The sequence below is a fragment of the Oryzias latipes genome, chromosome 8, assembly GCF_053564925.1.
Source record: "Oryzias latipes strain Hd-rR chromosome 8, Olatipes_Hd-rR_3.1".
Classification (NCBI taxonomy): Eukaryota; Metazoa; Chordata; class Actinopteri; order Beloniformes; family Adrianichthyidae; genus Oryzias; species Oryzias latipes.
In genome coordinates, this window is record NC_136244.1 from 15,602,751 (window position 1) to 15,624,879 (window position 22,129).

The 22,129-nt window shown below is 44.8% G+C and overlaps 3 protein-coding genes across 4 annotated transcripts; all 3 read right to left on the minus strand.

Moving 5' to 3' along the window:
- Positions 1-4,194, minus strand: LOC101161890 (meteorin-like protein). Its single transcript, XM_004071457.5, has 4 exons — positions 3,981-4,194; positions 3,307-3,701; positions 2,188-2,247; positions 1-767 (listed from the first exon to the last, which is right to left on the minus strand). The coding sequence occupies exons 1-4, from the start codon at positions 4,055-4,057 to the stop codon at positions 433-435; spliced, it is 867 nt and encodes a 288-aa protein (XP_004071505.1). The 5' UTR covers positions 4,058-4,194; the 3' UTR covers positions 1-432.
- A 1,537-nt stretch (positions 4,195-5,731) lies between these two features.
- cbx8a (chromobox homolog 8a (Pc class homolog, Drosophila)) lies at positions 5,732-8,200 on the minus strand. The gene is made up of 5 exons (XM_004071683.5): positions 7,923-8,200; positions 7,759-7,802; positions 7,316-7,381; positions 6,926-6,992; positions 5,732-6,674 (listed from the first exon to the last, which is right to left on the minus strand). Exons 1-5 carry the CDS (start codon positions 7,989-7,991, stop codon positions 5,874-5,876), a joined length of 1,047 nt encoding a protein of 348 aa, XP_004071731.1. The 5' UTR covers positions 7,992-8,200; the 3' UTR covers positions 5,732-5,873.
- Positions 8,201-12,191: 3,991 nt separating this feature from the next.
- On the minus strand, positions 12,192-18,524 carry cbx4 (chromobox homolog 4 (Pc class homolog, Drosophila)). Of its 2 annotated transcripts, XM_004071682.5 has the most exons (5): positions 18,211-18,524; positions 18,069-18,112; positions 17,411-17,476; positions 15,821-15,887; positions 12,192-14,764 (listed from the first exon to the last, which is right to left on the minus strand). In XM_004071682.5, the coding sequence occupies exons 1-5, from the start codon at positions 18,277-18,279 to the stop codon at positions 13,403-13,405; spliced, it is 1,608 nt and encodes a 535-aa protein (XP_004071730.1). In that variant the 5' UTR covers positions 18,280-18,524; the 3' UTR covers positions 12,192-13,402. The 2 variants fall into 2 exon arrangements, with proteins under 2 accessions (XP_004071730.1, XP_078807008.1); XM_078950882.1 differs by lacking the exons at positions 18,069-18,112; positions 18,211-18,524 and adding an exon at positions 17,608-18,020.
- Between the last annotated feature and the right edge of the window lie 3,605 nt (positions 18,525-22,129).

A 22,129-nucleotide genomic window follows, 5' to 3' on the forward strand; every position in this document is an offset into this window, starting at 1 on the left:
AAGAGGATTTGGACATTTATTTGAGTAAAACACACTTTTACAAGCTTATATGTACAACTCTAATCACAAACTGGTGTTCGTAAATGGCAGGGGCTCCTATTTTCTCCCCGCTGCAGTTCATAGGGCAACTGTCACACAGGGGCGGCGAAGTGAACAACAGTTAAAGTGGGGAGCGCCACAAAAAGAAAGTGGCAACCCAACCCCTCCGTGGTCTCCCTGGACTGAGGGCATCGATGGAGGACAAAGGCTGGCCCTCTCAGAGCCTCGGCTCAGGGGGCCCCGCTGTTTGCCCCTGTTCTGTGTTTTTCTCCAGCATTTCTGCGGCGTCACCCCTGCTGGTGACGCTGGATGCCACCTCACTGGAATGACAGCATAACAAGGTTCCTACAGTGCTTTCTTCCGGAGAGTTGTAGCTGCTGACACCGGCATGTCTCAGCCCAGAGGGAAATCGCAGGAGTTTCGACGCTCCTGCCGGGCTTTTTCATAGACGGAGAGGAAAGTTTTGTATCGTGGGGCACAACCCAACCAAGCTTCTCCAAAGTGTTCTGACCCTGTGAAGAGAAACTCTCCATCCCCAGGCTTCACGTGGCAATCCAGCAGCGTGTGAATGTGCCCGTGCCAAGACAGAGAGGGAAGAGAGGCAGATGGATCCAGTTGTTGCTCAAACACTCCACTGCGCTGCCAATACACCCTGGAGGCTGACACCTCCACTGAGGAAGTCTGACTCTGTCGGTCATGGGAGACGTTCTTGATATGAGCTCGAATCACTGGGAAAAAAAAGAGTTTATTTAGGGTTTTCTATAGTGCCTCTCCTGGCTCACATGGATTTTTGCCAAGCGTTCTACCCCTTCAAAGGTTCAACCTCCTTTTGTGTATATTTGTCCACATATGTGGACAGTGAGTCTAAGGAAGTTAAACTATGGGTTCCTTTTTTTCTCCTTGAATTAGAAAACATGTATCTCTCACTATTTATGTGTAACTTCCATTTTTGATCTGCTTGATTATTCATCCTACATTATTAAAGTCCCACTCCAATTATCTTTTGACAAAGCGTTCCCAGTAGTTTTTTAATAATAATTCTTCAAATTCGAGGCAAAATCAAAAAGCCTGTGTTGTTTTCTATGACATAGTTTCGGCAGAGCGGCAGTAGTTAGATCATTCCCTCTGAGGTGTGGGAGGGACTGTTGGCATGGAGTAAGCCTGCCACTTTTTCCTGTCATCCATCTGTTAACACTCTCTCCTGCTGGCTTACAGCCCCTCACACCCCCAACCTAACATTACAGATGCAACAAAAATGGCTAGCAATGTCAGAGCTATCCTATCATACGGTTTTGGGTCAGATACCAGCTCAGACGAGGAAAATGAAGATGTGCATGGATCTATTTGCTAGGGAATGCTTTGAAATGGAGTGATGCAGGGAGCTTGTGGCCTATAGCACCTACGTCCCTGCTACAAGCTTTTTCCAAAGGCATTTTTTTGTCTGCTCCTTATTACCAATGATTTGAGTACAGAAATACTCTGAAATTCAATTTTGAGATTATTTGCTCGTAATATGTCCTCCAGCATCAGGATAATACCACAAGAACATTTTAAAAATGCCAAAAATGGGATTTTCATCAGAGTCGGTCTTAACCCTTGTGCTATCTTAGATGACCCCACCCTTACATTGATGTGTTCTCCCTACCATGACAAAGGTGGATAAAGGTGGAAAGATTTCATGTAATCCATGGACACCAGAGAGGTTCACAAATCATTGAAGAAAAAAGGTTCAGCACACTGTCTAGTGGGTCTATGACCCAACTCCCAACGTTAAGATAGCACAAGGGTTACATGAATTACACACGCGTTCACTTGCTTGCTTCAAATCTGAGATCAAACAAGCTTCCATACCGACAAAGCAGACCAGCAGAGGAAAGGAATTCTGGTCTGGAGGGAGCCTTTTAATAGACTGAACAGCAGTGGTCTGATTGTAAATCCCTGCAGGACTCCACTTGTTATAGGGATTTACTCAGATTCGTGATCAGCAGTGGAAACAACTCAACCTCTGTCTTCAGGAATACATTTTTTATTAAACTGAGTTTGCGTTTTTTTGTTTGTCTAAACTGAGTTACTTTAAAACTAATTTATGATTCAACATTAACCCCATTTGTGTGTAATGAAATGCTCTATTAAGCAGGATGTACCCACCAAAGTCACTGTTGCAGATGGCCATGAGCAGCTCTGCGTCACTGCAGGGTCGACATGAGGCTGCAGAAAACAAGAGTCATCCCAGAAGGTCAGGAACTTTACAGACGTTTTCTACAATATCTTTCTAAGCTCTCTCTGAGCATGCATAAATTAAAGCATAAAGTCTGACGGGGATTGGAGCAGGGTGTCACACCTCTCCAACTCCTCACATACCACCTTCTTTCATCCCCATTGCAGCCAAAGTGGGGTGTAGAGGAAAGAATGTGCTTGCTCCCCTCAAAAATGCTCTGCTCACGCACCACCTCCCCATCAAATCCGCACTAATCTTGACCCCATGTTTGACTTCTTTTGTATCCAGCTAATTGAATGACCCCAAGCCGAAGCGAGGGGCTGTGGAGTCAAACACTCTGACAGACGAGTAATACAGAAAAGATAAACAGGCAGCTGTCTATTATGGACGTAGGATGACATCAGCGCATGGGGGACAGGCCCGCACACATGGATAAATGCTAATCGCCAGGCGCACACAATGATAAGGTATTTGAGGAATCTACAAAGTATTTGAGAGATGAATATGGGCCTCGTGGCCTGCTGCCCCCCAGCCACCCTGAGCTCTGCTATGTCCTCTTTGCTTTGTGCCCTGATGGAAGCCAGACAAGCAGGACAAAACACAAGACTGACCAGCAGCTGCACGCTCTGCAAGGCAGGACTGGATTCTGTAATTAAATAATAGTCCACACCCTCCGCCCTTCACACATCTGTGAGTTCTTAAATTCCTTGAATAAGGTCAAAGCTGTCGCTTTAAATTTGCATCAAATCTTTAAGAGCAAGTATAGTTCCACTTTGAAAAAAGGTAAAAGACTTGATCATCTCCTCTATCTTGTCTAAGCAGCGGAAATAACTTTGAAAAGGACAGAGTTAAAATCTCAAACAATAAAAAATTCGTTTATCACAATTTTTACATTTAAAAAAAAGTCAACTTTGGAGAATGCGGTAAGAAGAGATGAATCTTCTTTTATTAGAAAAGGTTTTCTAATAACCTTTAACTTGAATAACTCGTTCAATTTTTGGCAACTGCACACAACTATGCACCATGATTTGGAGTGGAATTTTACGCACCTTGCATCCCTCCGAGAGGCGCAGTGCTCCTGTTTCCCATCAGCTCGTATCTAAAACCGATCACGTGTCTGCCCCAGAGCTCGTTGCTCCTCGGACTGGCCTGGAGGTAGATTGCGGGCCTCTCTGCTCCATCCGCACTGAAGCAGATCACTTGGCGCCGAGCTCGCGCTCTCTGCTCTTGCATAAGCTGAAGCTTCCCCGCCCGCTCGACGAACATGCTGACCCCTCCGGAGGATGCAAACGGTTTGATGCAGATTCTGTTGCGCCTTGCAGAGGACACTTTGGGGTCGAGGACCACCCTGAGAGCCTGAACCGGGTACAGCCACTTCACCGAACCCTCAGCGCAGCTCAGGCGCACCTGAAAAACAACCCTGGAGTCTGCTGATGCAAAGCCGCTGGATTCAAGGGGGAAAGAAATGAAAATTGACATTTAGTTGATTTCTGTTTCAGGAGAATAAATCGCCATACATAATGTCTTTTACACGGACATGTTTTTGACTCACCAGATTTCTTAGTCATTAAAATATCTGGTTAATAAAATGGTAGATATCGATCAAAATACCGTAATAAATATACACTTCTACATTTGCATTTCTTGCATTCATAAACGTTCCATCATGCCCTCCAGCGGATAATGGGAGATCTTCAGTTGTACGCGACCGACGTTTGCTCACCTTCCGGTCCAGTTGCACAAATCCGCTGCGCCGTGAAGAGCCAGAAAACAGAAAGGAATGATCACATTAAGCAACATCTCCAACACCTGAAAGTAAAAGCTCCTGAAGTGAGACTGCAGAGCAGGGAACTGAGACTGAGGAGCTGCTGGGAGGAAGGACTTTTGAGATCATTCATTGCTTTGGATGCTCCCTCCTCCCTGATTCCTTCCTCGCACACGCGTTCTCCTCATTGAGGCTGTAATGATCTGGTCAAGAATGACCACTTTGTTAAAAGTGACTCATTTGTCCAAATCAACAATTTTTTTGTTCTTAACAAACTGGCTTCAATGTCTTACTTTAACGTGAATGAAAATGTTCAAATTTGTATTTGTGCAGAACAAAACATCTACAGGAGCCCAACACAAGGAAAGGAATTTGTGCTCGAGTGCCATCTAGCGGCAGGTTGATGCAGCCTCACATCTGGAGTAGGAGGCTGTAACTCAGCGACCTTCAATATATCGGGGTCTTATCCAGCTTTCGTCGATCACTAATTCACTGCGCATGCGCAGTTTGGCTCTATTTCAGCCTGCAGGCTGGTTAGAGTCGAGTTATTGGATTCGGTTCCAGGTCGTGGTGGTAGCGACCTCTTGTGGAGGCAAACCCCGTGGACCGTGACGGTGGAGAGACACATCAGAAGCTTCAGGACACCCTGAGTCAGGACATGAAGCCGGAGTTGAAGTTTAGATGTGCAGAGGCTCTTCCAGATGTTGTCACAACTGCACGAGGACGCGTTTGCTGTGGATTTTTCTTCTTCTTTTTTTTAAGTTTATCACTATTTGTCTCTTAATCCTGAAACATCCTGGGATCTGATTTTAAAAAGGGAAAGCTAGAGTGATTTACAGGATCAGATTGGCTCACGTATCACAGAGGGACAAAGAGAAGCTGGTGAATGGCGGCTTTGTGTCCACAAAAACGGCCTCCTGTCCACCTATAACACGCGGGGCCTGAAGACAAAGCAAAGGGGGAAACGTAGGTTTCTGTGAGATCTTAACCTGTTTTTAAAAAGACGATCTTTGATTGTTAAGGCACAAAAGACGCGGGGGAAGCTATTTTTTAAAAGATAAATCATATCATAACACAGCCCTCATGATTTCAAAGTGAACTTAATAGTGATACTTTGAGGCCTAATTGTACTTTTCTATAATATCCGGTCATTTTGGCGGTGATGCATTTTCACTTAGAACCAGCGTCGTGGGTTTTAAAGCTTTGTTTAGGTTCAAATGGCATCTGTAATTTCTTAAAATTACTTTATTTATCAGTAACTTTTTCTTAGTTGACTTCATTAACACAAGGGAGCATGCATTGCGTGGATTGGGTCTCATCTGACAATAAAGACCATCTTTTAAAAGAAAAATGTACACAATATTTGCAAAATATCACATGAATCATGCACAATTATATTTTTATTTGTAATCCACCAAACAAGCTAGAAAGAAACCTCTGAACTAAAAAGGATAAAGCTTTGGAAACAAAGCTTTATTTTGAAAAGGATATATAAGTCCGTTTAAGTAGGTTGATCGCTTTTCAGAAAAAGGTTTGCAATGTTCAAGTATTTTTTAAGGATCAGTTCCCTTCTTTCTGTAGTATGTCTTGTGTTGAAAAGAAACATGAAATTTGAATAAAGGTTGAGGTTTTTAGTTGAAAAAAATACACAAATAGATGAGAAATCGAAATAATGAAAGAAAACATTAAAACAGAGAAAGCATGACGCGTAGACTTCTCTCTTTTTATTATTATTATTTTCAGGATTGTATTAAATATTGTAGTACATGACTGACTTTTACCTAGAAAAAATATAGCATGACTATGGGCCTGTTTGTTAGTGGGGCATTCAACGAAACTCTGCTGACATCCTCATCTCTCCTCTTTGAAAAATCCTTTGTCCGTGCTGCTCTCTCTGACCGTGACCGTCAGTAGGTTTATGGTGACGTCAGTCACGGTCACGCTGTCCAGGTTGGTGAAACTGGGGGTCCAACAGGAGGCTGAGCGTGGGGCTGAGTCGTGGTCTGGCCGTGACGTGACACCGACTTGCCTCTGGAGCGCACAGCTGTCCATCGCCCGAAGCCTGCGCTCCTCCGCGGCGCGCCTCAGCGCGCTCTGCTGCATCCTGCTCAGACAGTCATGATCCCTTTTACGCACATCTGGACTGAAGGCGCAGGTGTAAGACAACCTCGCGCCCCCTACGTGTCTGTGCTGACTGCTGCCCTTGGGTGTGATAGTCGTCTTCTCCTGGAACCGTTTGGTCAGCTGGATGAGAGTGTGTTCTGACGTCTCCTCGCGATGATGGAGGCGCCGGGGAACCGTGGGCATCTCCTCCAGCAGCCTTCGTTTGGCGTCTGGTTCCTCTGGGGCGCTCTCGTCGTGTTTCTCATGATGCAAGCACTTCGGTTTGCGTCCTCGCTTTTTAGGGAAACGTAAAGACTCCTGAGCACCGAGAGGAGGTGGAGGTGGTCTGGGCCTCCTCTCCGGCTCTGGAGTGAAGACGTGGACGCTTTCGCCTCTGTTGATCGCACTCGGAGGGAAGAGAGTGGGCACCACGGTGCGTAAACCCTCTCTGGCCCTTGGGGTCACAATGGGCTCCGGGACAGGATAAGAAACCTGGATTCCTCTGGGAGACTCCATCCTAAATTCATACGTTTTTTCTTTGGCTTTGGCCTGAGGACAGGAAATAAAATTATTCAGTCTTTTCAAACTAATGATGAGGTTTACTAGAAAAATATTATTGAGTTAAAATCCCGCAGAACCTTCTTCTAAATGTAAATATAAATGATGCATTAAATCAACCTAATCTTATCTAAACTTCGCTCAAGAGTTTCAAAATAAGTAAGATTGATTTTTTTCTAAAATAATAATCATATTTGCTATTAACATTTTGTGCATTTGAAGAGGTGAGAAGATGCACCCACCTTCAGGAGAAACGTCTCGGGTTTGGGTCCCCTCTTTTTCGGACCGAACAGTTCTCTTTCTTTCTCCCTGAAAGAGTAAATAATCCTAAAATTAAATAATAATACTCTAGATTCTTTAATCTCGCAAATTATTCACCATTGACTAAAAGAAAAAAAAAGGTTCCACATGACAAAAAAACACCTATCCAATGGACTTAGATTTATTTAGTTTAGCTGAACAAAAATGAGGCTTTGTGCAAACACACTTTCTATAAGTTTTTTGCTACCTGAAATCACTTCTTTACGGGGGGAAGCCGGATTATTTAATAACCAAATTTGCGCCCCATACCACTGTGCTTTCGAGTTTGCGCAGAGAGGCCTACAGCAGCGCGCTGTCAAATGAAGCCTCACCTCTCCTCGAAGGCGGCAAAGAGGCGCGCGTCCAGAATGTTTTCCTCCGGCTCCCATGTGCTGTACCTGTGTGACAACAAGCGAGAAGGGGCGGGGGTTGCAGTTCAAACATGACATCATGAACAGTACTTTTTGGAAAGCAATCCGGCCGCTCAAATTGCAGGCAACGTCGCGGACAGTGACGCATGGTGAAAGCCCGAATCCGCTAAAGCTATGTGCTCTTCAGAAAGTGGGTAGCTCTGCGGCGGCGGACGTTTTACCACAAGAATGTTGCGCAAAAGCCGCAAGACGTGCGACAGACTGCGCCAAATGATGCGCAACGCAAACAAACATAGGAAAAGAAGAAAACAACCACAAGCTGAAGCCACACTCTTAGGTGCTGCAGTTGTTGCGAGCGGCCAGGATGGAGCGCTGTGCTTCACAGCCTCGCCTTTAACACTCACTTCTGAGACCAACCCTTCCATTTTACCAGATATTCCCAGCGACCCTGCAAAACAGATCAGATACACATTTAGGTTATCAGACAGCTGCACGTCGACCTGGAAGAAGACGCGCTTGCGTGATAGATAAAGGAAGAGGCTGGCCGTCAAAAAAGAGCGGCGAATACCCGTCTGATCCGCCGTTTAATGATGGACTCGGCTGCGAAGACGCTTTCGCCGACAGCAGACAGCTCCATGATTCACCATGCACGTCGCTGATCCGTGCCGCGCTTGTTTTTTTGTTTTTTTCTTTTTCTTTGGTTTCCCCTCTCGTCCTCCTTCGGGGTTGTTTAATTTCGCACATCCCATAATACGTGATCTGGAGAGGACGTCATCACGTCCTTTTCTGTTGCCAGGCGCCACAGTCGGTAGGACGGATCGTGGTGGAGCACATTGGCTCTGTTGCTGCTACGTGCTCCGGGTCTGTAAGTGAGGGGGAGGAGTCCCGCTGCTCCGGCTGCCGCGCTGCTGTACAGGAATGTCTGGCACCGTGGAGCAAGCAGAGAGAGAGGCTCCCAGAACGGGGGCCACGGGCCCCACAGAGGTCCCCGGAGGGCTTTAAAGAGTTTCACGCCGGAGGACAATTAGTCACATCAAAAACTAAAAACATGTGGGTCATAAACAACTAGTTATTAAAGCAACTTACAGAAAATATCAAGGCCAACAATTCAGCAGAATAATTGTGAATCATCTATATTAAAAAAGAAAATTAAAACAGGCCGCACAAAAAATGAAAAAATAATTTGGTCTAAAACTATGACTCCCAGTATTACATTTCATCTCAAATTAATTGTTTCTTCGATGTCAACGCGCGCAGATAATTTAGGTAAAAGTTCGAACCGCTTTGTCTTTAACTTTGACTTTTTCCGAGTCTCATCAGGTGAGCCTCTGCGATTGCGCATTCATTGAGATTCTGCGCTGCGCAATAACAAAACCAGCGCGCAGCATTTCAGCGTGTGCGCACAACACCCGATGATCCCCAGAAAGCTTTAAAAGCATCTCTGCAATTTTCGAAAAAAACATTTATGACTTACAAAGTGGCAAAATGAGTAATGGTGCTCTCTAAAAGAAAGATTTATGCTATGATGGGTCGGAAAAATTGTGCAGATAGGTCAGGTTTTTTGTGTCACACGACCACGTGAAAGATGAACATGAACAGAGCTGGATGATGAGCGGTGTTTCTTGCCTAAAGGTGATCAAAAACGAGTAATGCGCAGCCTCTAAAACATTTCCTTTTCACGCAGTATAGCTCCTTTAGCCAATTTACAAATTTTTTCCTTAAAACATTCATAAAAAACAAATAAATAAATTAACATGGTCCACAAAATACTGCAACATAGGTAAGAGAATGAAGGTTTAAAATAAATCTTAATTAGCTGTGTTGGGACAACTGCTTCAAGAAAATTATTGCTTTTTTCAAATAATGTTCAAACACCTTTAAAGATGATTCATTTTTCATATTTTCTCCCCATTAAACGTAATTTTTTGAAATTTTTCTTTCAGTCTCAGTCCATATATGGGCATTGTGAAGATTTCACGGTTTTAGAAAAAACAATTATTTATAATTTCTTCTCTTTAACCACAATAAAATGCGCAAAGAGAGAAATAGTTTGTAAATAATAAAGAAAATAATATTTATTATTGACATGAGTATTATTAATTTTTATACCACACAAAAAGCAAAAGAAATTTGGAGCTTTTTTTTACATTGAGTTCATTTGGGGCCTCAGCTGTTCTTTCCTGCATGAATCTAAATAATTAAAGGAATAATTGTCACTAGATGTAAACATTTTTATGAATTTTTTCTGTATGCATCCACTTAAATCTCTAATTATTTTCATGTATTTACACAGCACAAGTCCTTGATGGCATCCACACTCTGCACAGAACTGAAACGAAAAGGATGACAAATAAGGTAAACCATGACTGAATAAGGTAACAAATTAACCCCACAACTAAACCTTTTTTGATGGAGTTAATACGGGGAAAAAAATCATTCATTTGTTCAGTTGGACTGTAAGCAGCCTGCATGGGTCAGCACGGGTTTAATTAAGTATCATCATGTTCACAGGTCAGTCGTCAGCCTATAGAACATCACGCGTAATGTTGGGACCGAATCTTTGAGTAGGTGTGGTTTAATATCGTTGTAGATCCAAATTGTTGTTTTTATTGGATTTAATCTATATTTCTTTCTACTTGACGTCTTTCTTTCTTTAGCGCGGTCCAAATTTGGTGAAAGGACACAGTGTCGCTAGTAGTTGTGTCGGAAATTCTCCCCAGACGTGATTCAGGTCGACTTTCCTCTCGAAAGAAATGCGTTTTCTTGTTCTGTTCTGACTCGACTCGTCGTGGTGCCGAAAAACCCAAATAATGGATCCACCTTCACCTTTATGAGGCGCGGTCCGCAGGCAGGCAGCCCGATTTTTATTCGTTTTCGGTCATTATGAAAGCTTATGGGGTGGTGGGGTTTAATTATATTCCGGCAGATGTGTGTTAAGTCAGACACGAACAGGAAGGACAGTCTGCCTGCTCGCAGAGAGGTGCATGACGCAGCAGCCATTTCTCCTTTATGAATTTTCAGCCATAAACGCAGATCTGACACGTCTGCTGCTCTCTGTTAAAATTTCCCCGCAGTGGCGCAGACAAAGGCGGGCGCGTCGCGGACAAAAGATGCGTTGTGGCTGCTGTGGAAATATGAACCACCATTTTGGTACTCATAGCGCGCAGACCGACATTTCCTGTCGGCGCTAGAATGGCTGAATCTGGTGCGCGCTGAGAGGAGTCAGCTGCGCGCAGAGCCTGCGCTCTTGAGCTCCATATTTGGCTGCGCGTCGATGAAAAGTCAGTCTGCATGAGCCGCAATGGCGGCAGGCGTGCGTGAATAAACAGAGCTGCCTCTGTAAGAACATTATTGGCTCTCTGGTTTCTGGGCAACTGCAGCGCACTTGTCCTACTTACATGCAGGGCGACAACATTTTCAAGAAATGTGTTAAAGCTGCGACACGCCTTTTGGATTTTTTTGGGGGAAAGCATCACTTAAAAGCGGCCTGATGCGTCCAAAAAAAGATTTTCCTCTTGGATGAAAGCGCACAAACCTACAAGGCCATATAATTAGTTTCAAAATGAAAGAAAATCATCAAACAAGGATGAAGCAAATAAACAAAAGGCACAGTGTCAGTCGTGCGTTTATTTGTGAAGGCTAAGGAGACGCCGCGGGCCTGCAGCAGGTCCCTCGCTGAGATTTTAATGAGAGGCATGACCCTCACGAGGAGAGCTGCTCTGCGCAGACTGAAGCCGCCGCTGCACGATAAAGAGGGAATGTGAAACATCACACTCTGTCTATAAATATGCCGCCCCGCTCCACGCTGTTTCACTTTTCTATAGATGCGTTCTCACAGCTGCTTCAAGAGGCCTGAAGACACGATGGCTTTGACATTTTGACGCAAAATCAGTGTGCAATTATTGTTCAGCACAACCCAAATGGTTTCATTTCTTGGTTTCTATATGATTTCCTTTTAGTTAAACTGGAGACGTGGTTGATTAATAGTCCACACTGCCTGTGCTGAAGGTTCAGACCTATAGAAGTTTCTAAATCAGAGCAGATCTGGAACCAAATTCACACCATTTTCCAAGTTATTTTCATTGTTGGAAATGAAGTTACAAAACAAATTGAAGAAATTGTTAGGAGCAAAACAGTCAAAATTTAGTGTGACTTCAAAAACGAGCAGACTATTTAATTCAATCTTTGCTTTGGCCTCAATCAATAAAAAAGTTGACAACTTTTTTCTGACTTTATCTCCTGGCTTCCACGAGGACTTAAAAGAGCCCCAATCCCATTTTGGGGGTCAATAAATGTTCCTTTTACTCACAATCTGTACTTAAGCTTCACATGCCCCTACAACAAAACTTCAGTTTCTAAATCATTCTTTCTTGGAGAAAAAGTTGGGAAAAATTTTACATTATTGTGACACAGGCCTTCTAAACAGATTTGTCAAAAATAAAACATGCATTCACAAGCCGACAGGTTTCAATAAATGTCCTCCATGCTCCATTGAAGCCTTTTCCAAAACTCAAGCGTTACATAACAGCTTCCCCTGCACTCCTCCACTCAAGTAGTGTGTTTACATTCCTGTTGGAGGTCAAAGAGGTAGAATAATGCACGGAGAAGGTTTTAATAATACAAGTGACCGAAGCAGTTCAACAATACAGAGAGTCCTTTGTGCAGGAGGGCTTTTGATTATGCAACATGATCTGTTATCCTATTCTTGCCACACAAGTTTGTATTTGTCGTATTTAATGCTTCATTCTTCTTCACAAAAACAAGATCAACAATGACACACATAGCAGTGGAAAAATCTAGAGATGCAAGCATGAAAAGAAATAGCCACAAGAAAACGTTTGAGGTCAAATCTCTCTCTTTATTGTGAAATATTTCACCGGAGAAGCGTAACGGAAAGGTCAGCAAACTCCTGATAGAACATACTTTTATGACAATCTTTTCAGAGTGCAAAAAGAAAAAAATATATATAGAAAAGAGGAGCAATTTGACTGAAAATCAATAAGGTGAAGCTGCAACTTGATGCAGCGAACTCCTTCTAACTGCTTTTTTGAACATATGTCAATAAATATGCATTCCTGTTTCTTGTTTTAAAGCATTTTAGCATTCTGGCTGGATTTGCATTTATTGTGCACCGAAGGCCATTCAGACTTCAATGTGGGTTACATCCAACATCTCTGACATTTCAGCAGCATACAAAGAAACCTCTTGGTTTTAACTGGATCGCATGTAACTGCGTACAAAGTCTCATCAATGACCCCGGCAGCTTCCATGAAAAACAAAGCAGTGCTCACATGCATTCTTCAGATTATAGCTTTAACATGAGATGAAACCCAAAACATGGGAGGTAAACAAATCAAAAGGAGCATCTGAACACAAACTCACTTCTGAATCCAATTTTGTTAGTTAGCATCTGATTTGTAGCCATAAAACATCTTAAATGTAAAATATGCAGCCTGGAGAAGAAATGCTGGTAGTTCATAAGGAGTGAAAATATGATTTAGTGTGTCTACACTGGGATTCACGTGACAGGACTTCTGGAGCCACAAAAAAATTTCCCTCAAAAGGCAGCTGTTTGTCAAGAATAAAAAGGAATGAGAAAGATCTCTGAAGTAAGACTTTCTTTCTTCACCATGTGGCACAGAAGACATGGAAATGCATTAAGTGCTTCAGTTTCATCTCTGATTGCTATACACCCAGAACATCCTCTAAGACCAAAATAAGATATATTATCTTTTCTTTTTTAAAAACATATATAATCCTTCATACATCCAGGTTATAGGTTTGGTACAGGAAAGAACAGCAATTAAGTTTGACGAATAAACAGTTTTTTATGTGGAGTTTTTCCACGTGAACGCTCAAATCCTCGAGGGCACTTTCTTCGCTACAACATCACAGAGGAGTTACTGTAAAAAACATTATAAGAAACATACGGAATTTGAGTGATAAATTAAAAATTTCTTTATGTACAAAAATCCAAATGTTTTTAGTAGTTTTTTTTTTTTTTACATATAAACATATGAACAGGAATCCCAAACGATAGAAAGTTTCTCAAAAAGAGACAAACTCTTTGAAGGTGACGGTCAGACTGTTTGTTGTGATATCGGTAATGATGATGTTTCCCATGAATGGGGAGATGTTTTTCGGCGGGTCATTCAATTTCTCTGTGGATTTCTGTGTTTCTTCCGTCACAGTAGGCGTGTCTTTGACAGCCGCCTCAGAGTCGGGCTCTGGCTGCGCTTTGGCGTCAAGCGCGGACCTGTTTTTTGGACAGCTCAGGTCCATTGGCTCCTCCTGGTTGCCCGCCGCATCGTATGTACAAACGCTGGGGCGTGGACCGCTGCAGTGTAAGTCCATGGGTTTGTCCTGAGGGGGCGCGACCACAGTGCTGGGCATGCTTAAACTCCTTGACGTTAGAAAGGTTTTAGGAACATTCCTGTCCTCAACGGGATCTGAGAGCTTCCGCTTGCGGTGGCTGGGAAAGGATGGGATCCTGATCTGGTCCACAGCCGTAGGAGTTGGAATGTTGGTGTCAACGGTCCAAGACGTTGGAGGGGAGCTGGCGGTCAGCTGCAGAGGCAGGTCTTCTGGTAAATCCGCTTGACCGCGAGCCACTTCTGTGTTGTATTCCTCAGCAGTGCTTGGTGATGGTTTGGAGAAATGCCTGTCCTTGGGTGAACACTTCATGAGATGCTCTGCAGCAGAAACGGAACTGCTATCGCAGAGTCCACTCCCAGAAAGTTCCACCATTTTACTCCCGTTTTCAGGCGGTTTGGTGCTCTGGGAGTCGCCTTCCTTTGAAGACTCCCCGTGTTTCCCCTTCGCTCCATGAACCTTGTCCATGTACTTCCCCATGACGATAACAATCCGTCCGTTTTTGTTCTTATTCTTGATTATCTTCATTTTGCTGCTGACCGCCGTAGGCAAAGCCGCATCCTTAGGATTGGGCTTCAGCGCGTTCTCGCTCTCCTTAACAGCTGGTTTCCTCACTTCCACAGCCAGCTCCTTGACTTTATTCAGGCAGCCAGTGTCTTTGTCCCGAACCCATTTCTGCTGCAGAGCCAGAGGCAGGTTCCAGCCTGGGTTTGCTGGCTTGGTAGCTGCCTCCTGGACTTTGACCACCTCTTTGAGGCGTGAAGCCTGAATGTCGTACATGTGTGGGTCAGGCTCATAGTGGTGGTGCTTTTTGCTGTTCAGCTGGTAGATTAGCCTCTTCTTGCTGTTGGGGAGCGGATCGGCTGGAACCTCCTGGCTGCTGGGCTGGTACTGATGGTGCTTTTTGCTGTTGAGCTGGTATTGCTGGGGCTGGGAGCGCTGGACCTGGGTTGAATCAGACTTTGGAGTGATTTCCACTTCCTGAGATGTTTCCTCGAGACCTGCAGGAATACTGGATCTCCGAGCGAATGAGGGGACCTAAAAAAAAAAAAGAGAGAGAGATGAAGTAGACCATTTTTTAAAATTTAAAATGGTTTAAAATCGGAATTCCTGAAAAAATGATAACCCAGAGCGCCCATATTGCAACAGTAATAGGGGGAAGTCTCATCTAGACAGACAAATCCCAGCTCACATCCTCCCTTTGACTTTAGAGTAATTTGTCAGACTCAGCTCCCAGAGGTACAAAAACACAAAACAGCTGTTTAATGGCTTAGAAATCATAGAGGTAATTTCTGAAAAGCAAAATTGCCAAAAAAGTGCTAATTCTTTTTTCCATTAGAGATAAAATCTTCTCTCAAAATTGAAATGCCAATTCATTAGTTAAAAAATGTTTTTTTGTTTGTTTTAATGTAAGAATCTTAAATAAACATTTACTCCATTTAAGTATTCAATTGTCCAAAAACATACCAAAATTCAATTTGTTTTGTAATATTCATTTTAATCAATTAATATTAAAAGTTCCAAAGCCTCCAAAGACTGAATTGAGTATTTTGACAGACCCAACTCTAGTTTTTCATTCATACTTGTATCTAAAAGAATCATCCAATCAGAATGCAGCTCACAGCCTCCCTCCCACCTCAAGCCCCAAACCTCCCCCTCCACGCCATACAGACTGACCCCGTGGTTGTCAGAGGGGCACCGCAGCGGAACGCTCAAGAAACTACGGCTGTGACCCGAGGTCAGGGAAGTGCCACCAGACATGTCACCCTTCATCCCAGACTACCGGACACGTGTGACTCTGACAGTCGGCTCTGCCTCTTAAAAGTGACGCCACATAGCAATCAGCTTGGGCTCTCCAAATATATAATCACGTTTGGCTCGAAGTGTGGTTCAGGCACCGAAAGGGACGCAGAAAGCTACTTTTTTTGCAGCAATTTCTGTCTTGGGGTTGAAAATATTTGGAGACAGAAAAGATCCTTGATAAAATACTATTCAGTGTGCAGATGCCACACGAGGCAGAAAGATGACAAAGATAATGTGGGTTCAGTCGGAATGATTTAACCATGACACCTCACTGTACAACACTTTATTTACCTGAATCAGAAGATGCTTTGGCTTTGGCCCTCGTTTTTTATACCCCATCAGCTGCTCCTGCCTCTCTCTGTGGAAAAAATAAACAAACTTGTATTATAGGCACATTTTAACACAAGAACCCTACTTAAACCACACACAACCTCACAAGCTCATCGTCTGAGCACTCGTTTCTTCACCTTTTCAAGGTCAAAAGTGGAATAGTCATTCAGAGGGGCTAATGAATGCTCACACGGATGCTGCTGCAAAGCATTGTGGTCCTTATTTGCATAGCTCTCCATGGTAATCGGCCCATTCCATATTCTCATTATCCTAGAGAAATTCAATTAAGGCAGCAGCAGGGAGAATGTCTCCCCGTCTTTTAAACATCCTCCCTCCTGCAGCACAGCCTTCCTCTTTCTGCAGCACATCTCTAATTAGGGTCACAAGGTAAAGCGAAAAAAAAAAGCATAAATACACCAACGTGGAGCACCTCTGGGATTTGAAAAAAGCAACACACCTTTAAGTCTTTTGCAGAAAAAACACCATCTTCCTCATAAATACAGGATTATTTTTGCAGCGCTGAGCCCAAGCACTGCTGCCACGCATGAAATATTGCTCCCTGATATAAACCTTGACTCATCATTGGCTCATAAATAACCAGCGGTGGGTGAAGGCCAGCTGTAAACAGGCGCAGAACCCGGCCTGTCGTTTTGCCTTCTGCTACAGATGTTAAAACTATCAGAGCTGCCAGGAAAAATAAACAGCTAGTGTAATGTGTAAGATTTCAAACAGCGCCTAACAGGGTGACCCCTATTCACACAAGATTTGGCAATTACAGACTCCCTAGTTGAATCCCATCCCCCCTCCACTGGGAGCAGAGAGGAATCCATACACAGAGGCAGCTCTCCATGACCATCAGCACACACACACACGCATGCGGGCTGAGAGGGGAATATGAGAGTGGTACACTGAAAACGTTGAAGAGCGCTGCGTGTCAATTAGCCTTTTCAGAGAAGCGAATTCCTTTCCCCAGCCATCACGTCTTCACTCAGTCCCTGGTGCAGCCCGCCGGCCCACAGAGCGTCTCCATATCTCACAGGCCCGATGGGCTGCAGAGGAGGGGCGGACACAAGGTCGGCAGCATTTCAATTCATTAGATTCGGGAGCTTCCAGCTGTTTTTCAGGTCAGAGATCCACTTTACGGGAAGATTAGTGCACGTCTCAAGGTGGAGTTGGGGGGAACAGGAAAAAAAACAAGCCTGGGGTCTGAGGCCTGAAGTTAAAACCACAGCTGTGCTTGTACCCTCCACTCTCCCACATCACCACCTGCCTCAGCACATAACCCAGCCTCATGGGAACACTGCTGCACAGTTTTGGTTTTCACAGGCCGAGCCACATCAGTCTTCTTCCACATCCAAAAGTGCCCCCAGTTCCACAAACCCCCCCCCCCCCCCCCCCCCCCCACACACACACACACACACACACACAAAAGGGGAGAGTCCTCCTTAGGTGGTGGGAGGGGGGAAAAGTCAGTCCCTCCTCCTATGCCCTTATATGTTCATGGCTGGAGTGGAGCCTGAGAGGGCCTCGTCTAAAGTCCACGTATCTCACCTGTGTTGAAACGCGACCAGCAGGCGTGGGTCAAGGATGTTTTCCTCCGGTTCCCACGTGTTGTATCTGCAGAGAGGAGCAAACACATGTCACCATGCTGTCACATGCAGCACTCACCCCCACCACACAGAAGAGTCATCACATCCACCCAAACAGGTGAGACTGTAGTTGAAGGTGAAGAAAACAAAAACACCCACCTATCATGTCATTTTTTTGTATTTACACTTTAGATTTGCGCAAAGAGGGACAGAAATCTAAAGATCTGGATGTCCCGCAGCAGCTCATCCAACCTCTAAGACGTTCAAGTGCGGGAAGGGGGAGGAGGGGGGGTGTATTATAGGCTAAAGTGTGCGCTCCAAGCGCTTCTCCAGCTCCAACATGGAGTCGGCCATTTTAGCAGCGCTGTCTCGTAAATTCGCTGGCAGAGCAGAAATAATTAAAACGGGATTACATGGCTCTGCCTTCCCCCTTCCCTCGCATAAATTAGTGAAGGCATCCGCGGACAGACCGAGCCGCATACCGAGCGCGCTCCCCCAGTTACACACCCGCACATAAACACCCGCAGCCTGCGCGCTGCGGCGTCCTATCGTGCACTTGATTTGCCTCCAAACCGTTGGATTCATCATGCGTTTACGTGCGTTCAGGTGCGTTTACTTACTTAGGGGACCATCCTCGCCACTTGACCAGGTACTCGATCTTCCCCTGCGGAGAAGAAATACGGTGAGGCTCGTGTGCAAATGCAACATCTCTCCATACCTGGCGCCTCCATGTCTCCAACCTCCACAGCAACCACCGCTTACCTTTCGGAGGCGCTTCTTCTCGATGCCCTCCACCGCAAAGACGTGCTCGCCGGCGGCAGGCAGCTCCATTCTCGGATTAGTCCGATCGCAGTGGAGTGGGTGGGTGGGGAACGCTGGCGTATCCCGCTCTGTGCGTGCCGTTCCGTTCCGTGCGCGCTCGCCACCGTGTTTCCAGTTTTTTTTCCTCCAAATTCCGACTGTGTCTCCCTCCGCTCCTGTCTCACTCTCCGCGCGCACAAACACATTCACAGCGCTGCGGCTGCGAGCAGCTCTTTTCGTGCAGCAGCTTCGACTCGGAGCGTGACGTCAGGAGGGGGAGGGGGAGACCTTGCAGAAAGGTTGGGGGGTCCATCCTGAGACTGCAAGGGGGGTGTTTAAAATTCAAATTGTCTCTACAATAATTCAGCAGTGCAATCCAAATTTTGGATCAAATCCAATATGAAGATGGCGCATTTGGATGCAAAAGACTCAGTCGTTTGTCTTTAGCAGCAAAAAGGTGAACCTTGGTCAGCTGAAAATAACTCGTCCTTCATCACCTGTCAGGAGTTTTGGCCACAGGAGGATAGAAAGTTAACAAGCCCCGTAAAAAGTGCCAGAGCTGTCAGCTCTGTCACCCTGAAAGTTGAATTTCTTGCTGGGAGCTCAAAGAGAAATATGGGTCACACTTATGTGTCAAACAATGTGGAGCCATCAACTGTTTTCTGACAAGGATGCAGCTTCCATCTTTCTGACAATTCATCCACTGAAAGCGCCAAACCCTTTTTCTTTTTTTTACAATCCTCTCTATTGTCTGTGGTTTAAAACGCTACTTTTGAGACAGGCAGCAACACATCCTAGATCACGGGTTAACATAATGATGTACTGTAAATGCCTCCCGCACAAGGTCAACTGATTTATGCGGATTTAATTGGAAACACAAGCCCCTTGCGTTGCGTAAACCTCGCGGTTTTTGCGCGTAAATTCGTAACGTGCGCCAAGAAGCACCTCAGCGGAAGAAAATTTCGTTACTTTTTGGCGCGCAGATGGTGTCAAATGACAATCAAAAATGAAGCCGATGTTTTCTGCCTGCCTCCAAAATAATTCAGCAGCATAAGGGTTAAAATGAAGCCCGTAAGCAGAGCGGCAGCGGCCAGCCTATTGAATCCAGGCACGATATATCTCTGCCCTGCCATATAAGGTAATGGAGAAAAGCGCTGAAATGGGACGTGTTGTACTCCGAAATTCTTTGGTTTGCAAACTGATTTGGGCGCAGGATGGGTCTGGGGTCGTATTTGTCACAAAATCGCTCGATTAAAGGCGATTGTTCAAGCGCCATCCCCGGTTTTTCCCCGTGCCCTTCATCCGTGGCCAGGCGGCGCATACGCCCTGCTTCCCCAGCAACAGCGCAAAAAGGGAGAGCGAGGTAGAGCGGAACAATAAGAGAGTAGAGAGAGAATTCAAGTTTGTGACAAACAAATGAGCTCCCGATAAACCAACAGAGCCATGGTGTTCTCTGATATGTTGATAGTTTAATTACCACCAGCAGCCCCCAAACTGCGCAACTCTCTCACAGCATCACAGAGCGCAATTGTGCAGTTATTTGCTGTCAGCTCTGTTTACTCAACAGGTACCCAAAACACAAATTATGAGCGATCCACGCACGTTTGCGCCAACGAGAGACGCCCGAAGTCTGCGCCAAGACAGAGAGGATCTTTTCTAGAAATCCTCTGACTCAGCTTGCTGTGATCCAAGTCTGTAAAGTAGCAACATTTATTATGTCATCAGATGATTTAAGATCGACGGGACTTAATGACAGGACAGTTAAGCAAAGAACAATTAAAAATATATGTTTGGAACCCGAAGCTCCTCATTCCTTCTATAGAAAAAAACCCGCTTCATTTCTTGACCATTTTTATTCATTCACTGAGAACTTATCCTCTCAAGGTGCCAAGGAATTATTTCAACAGTTGATTACAATTCACGATACAAGTTACACCGAAGAGTTTATTCTAGTCAATCGATGGAATTCTTCTAAAAAAAAATGTTCCTGCTCCGTGTCCCCTCAGGAATGCGTTCAGGTGAGCTCCGCTCTCCTGCGTTTAATCCACTTTTAAAACAACAACGCATTCTTCATTAAGTCAAATTTATTTGAAAAAAACGAGAGTATCTCTAGCAAAGGATTGTGAGAGTATAGATCAGCAAGGAGCAACAGGTAATTAAAAAAAGAGACTTAGTGGCGGCTAAAACGTAATAAAACACAAAACTGCACCAACATTTGGATTTTACTTTAAAATCTGTGTTTCCAAAAAGCTGCATCTGCAGGAAACTCCGTTTATTTGGACTTGCAGCGACCCGTCAAGGTTAAACGAGCTGCTATCTAACACGAGGATGAAGTCAGGGTCTGTTTTTTATCTGGGGGGCTCTGTTCAGACAACTTATGGCGTCATTTTCATCTTGAGAACAAGGCTGTTTATAACTGCACATGCAGAGCAGGAGACAAATGTGTTTTGGAGGAGAGCACAGAGTGTGGCAGCTGCTCCGAATAGATTGTTGGAGACTTGTTCTTGAGTTTGAAAGTGTGGAGGTAATGAATATTATTTGTAGAAATGTACTCAAGTATTTGATTTTTTGGGGAGTGGATTATGATCTGACTACACTACAGGAAACGTTTTCACTTTTGCAACATGATTTTTTTTGAATTCTCCATTTCAGTAATTGTCTCATTTGAAAAGAAACTCTAAAATGAATCTAGAGGAGCCACAAGGCCTCCTTTTCAAAAAGTGAGCACCTCCATGAATGGAGTTGAGAGGAAAGGTGGAATTGATGCAGGAGTCAGCTGGGAGCAAACAAAATGTTGGTATAAAGAAAGAAAAATATCCTGCCCATCAAGGGGACAAAGAGATAAGGATCTAATTCTTTGAAGAATCAAGGAAGAAGGAGGATCACAAAACTGTCAAGAGGGCCTTGAGACACTCCTCAGTCCTTGAGCTCCTCTGTCAAACAAGCTGATGCAGCAGGGATGGAAATGATGGAAGACTGAAGGTGCTGAAGATGTTTAATTAGCTCCTTTAAACCCATTCTGCTCCACGACTTCGTGTTGTCTGTTTGAGCTAATTATGCTGTAACAAAAGATCCCTCTGCAGCATCTCTCCCTCTTTGCCTCAGGTGTTAACACAGAAATCTCTCCACTCCTTTGTCTGCCCCTGACATATGTTTCATTATGATAATTTCATAACAAATAGGGAGCCATTAGGAAGTCATTCATCTTGCTTCTGCAGATTTTAATGTGGTGTGAAAACGGGGTGGTGGGTGATTGGAGGAGCCCCCCTCCCCTCCTCCTGCAGTGTCATGGTCATGGCCATTGTTGCAGAGAGGCGACAGGTCTGCAGGGAGGGTGGCAGTGGGAGGACCCCCCCCCCTTCCCCTCCTTCATTCCCTCCCTTATTTTCCGTCCACTTCTCTCTATCTGCAGTCGTGTGGGGTTCACAAGATGAGGGGGTGCAGGAGGGGTGCACAAGGCTTTGGTGGAGGCGAGGGCCAAGGCCATGAGGAGGAAAAAGGAGGTGCTGCACAGGAATTCTGGCAATTCTGCAATCAGAGGATTTGTTCTTCCCTTCTGGACATGTGATTGGACCACTGTCACCATGACAGATCCGCTGGAAATCACAATAGTAAGCACACAAATGCCCGCTTTGGGGAACAACAGCTGAGCAATAGTGTGCACTTTTCTCTGATCTGAGGAGAAAATGGTTTCTTCTTTTTATTAGTGTGCAGACCTCAGCGCTCCTCTAAATGTGTCCATGACCCAGCACTCAGATTTAGCTCCCTTCAGTCTAAAGCCATGCTAATGATGAGTGACACAGCCCCTTATCCTGAGAGCCCTTCCCTTGCTTTGCCCCTCCTCTCCCTCTCCCATCCCCTCATCTCCCGGGAACAGCTT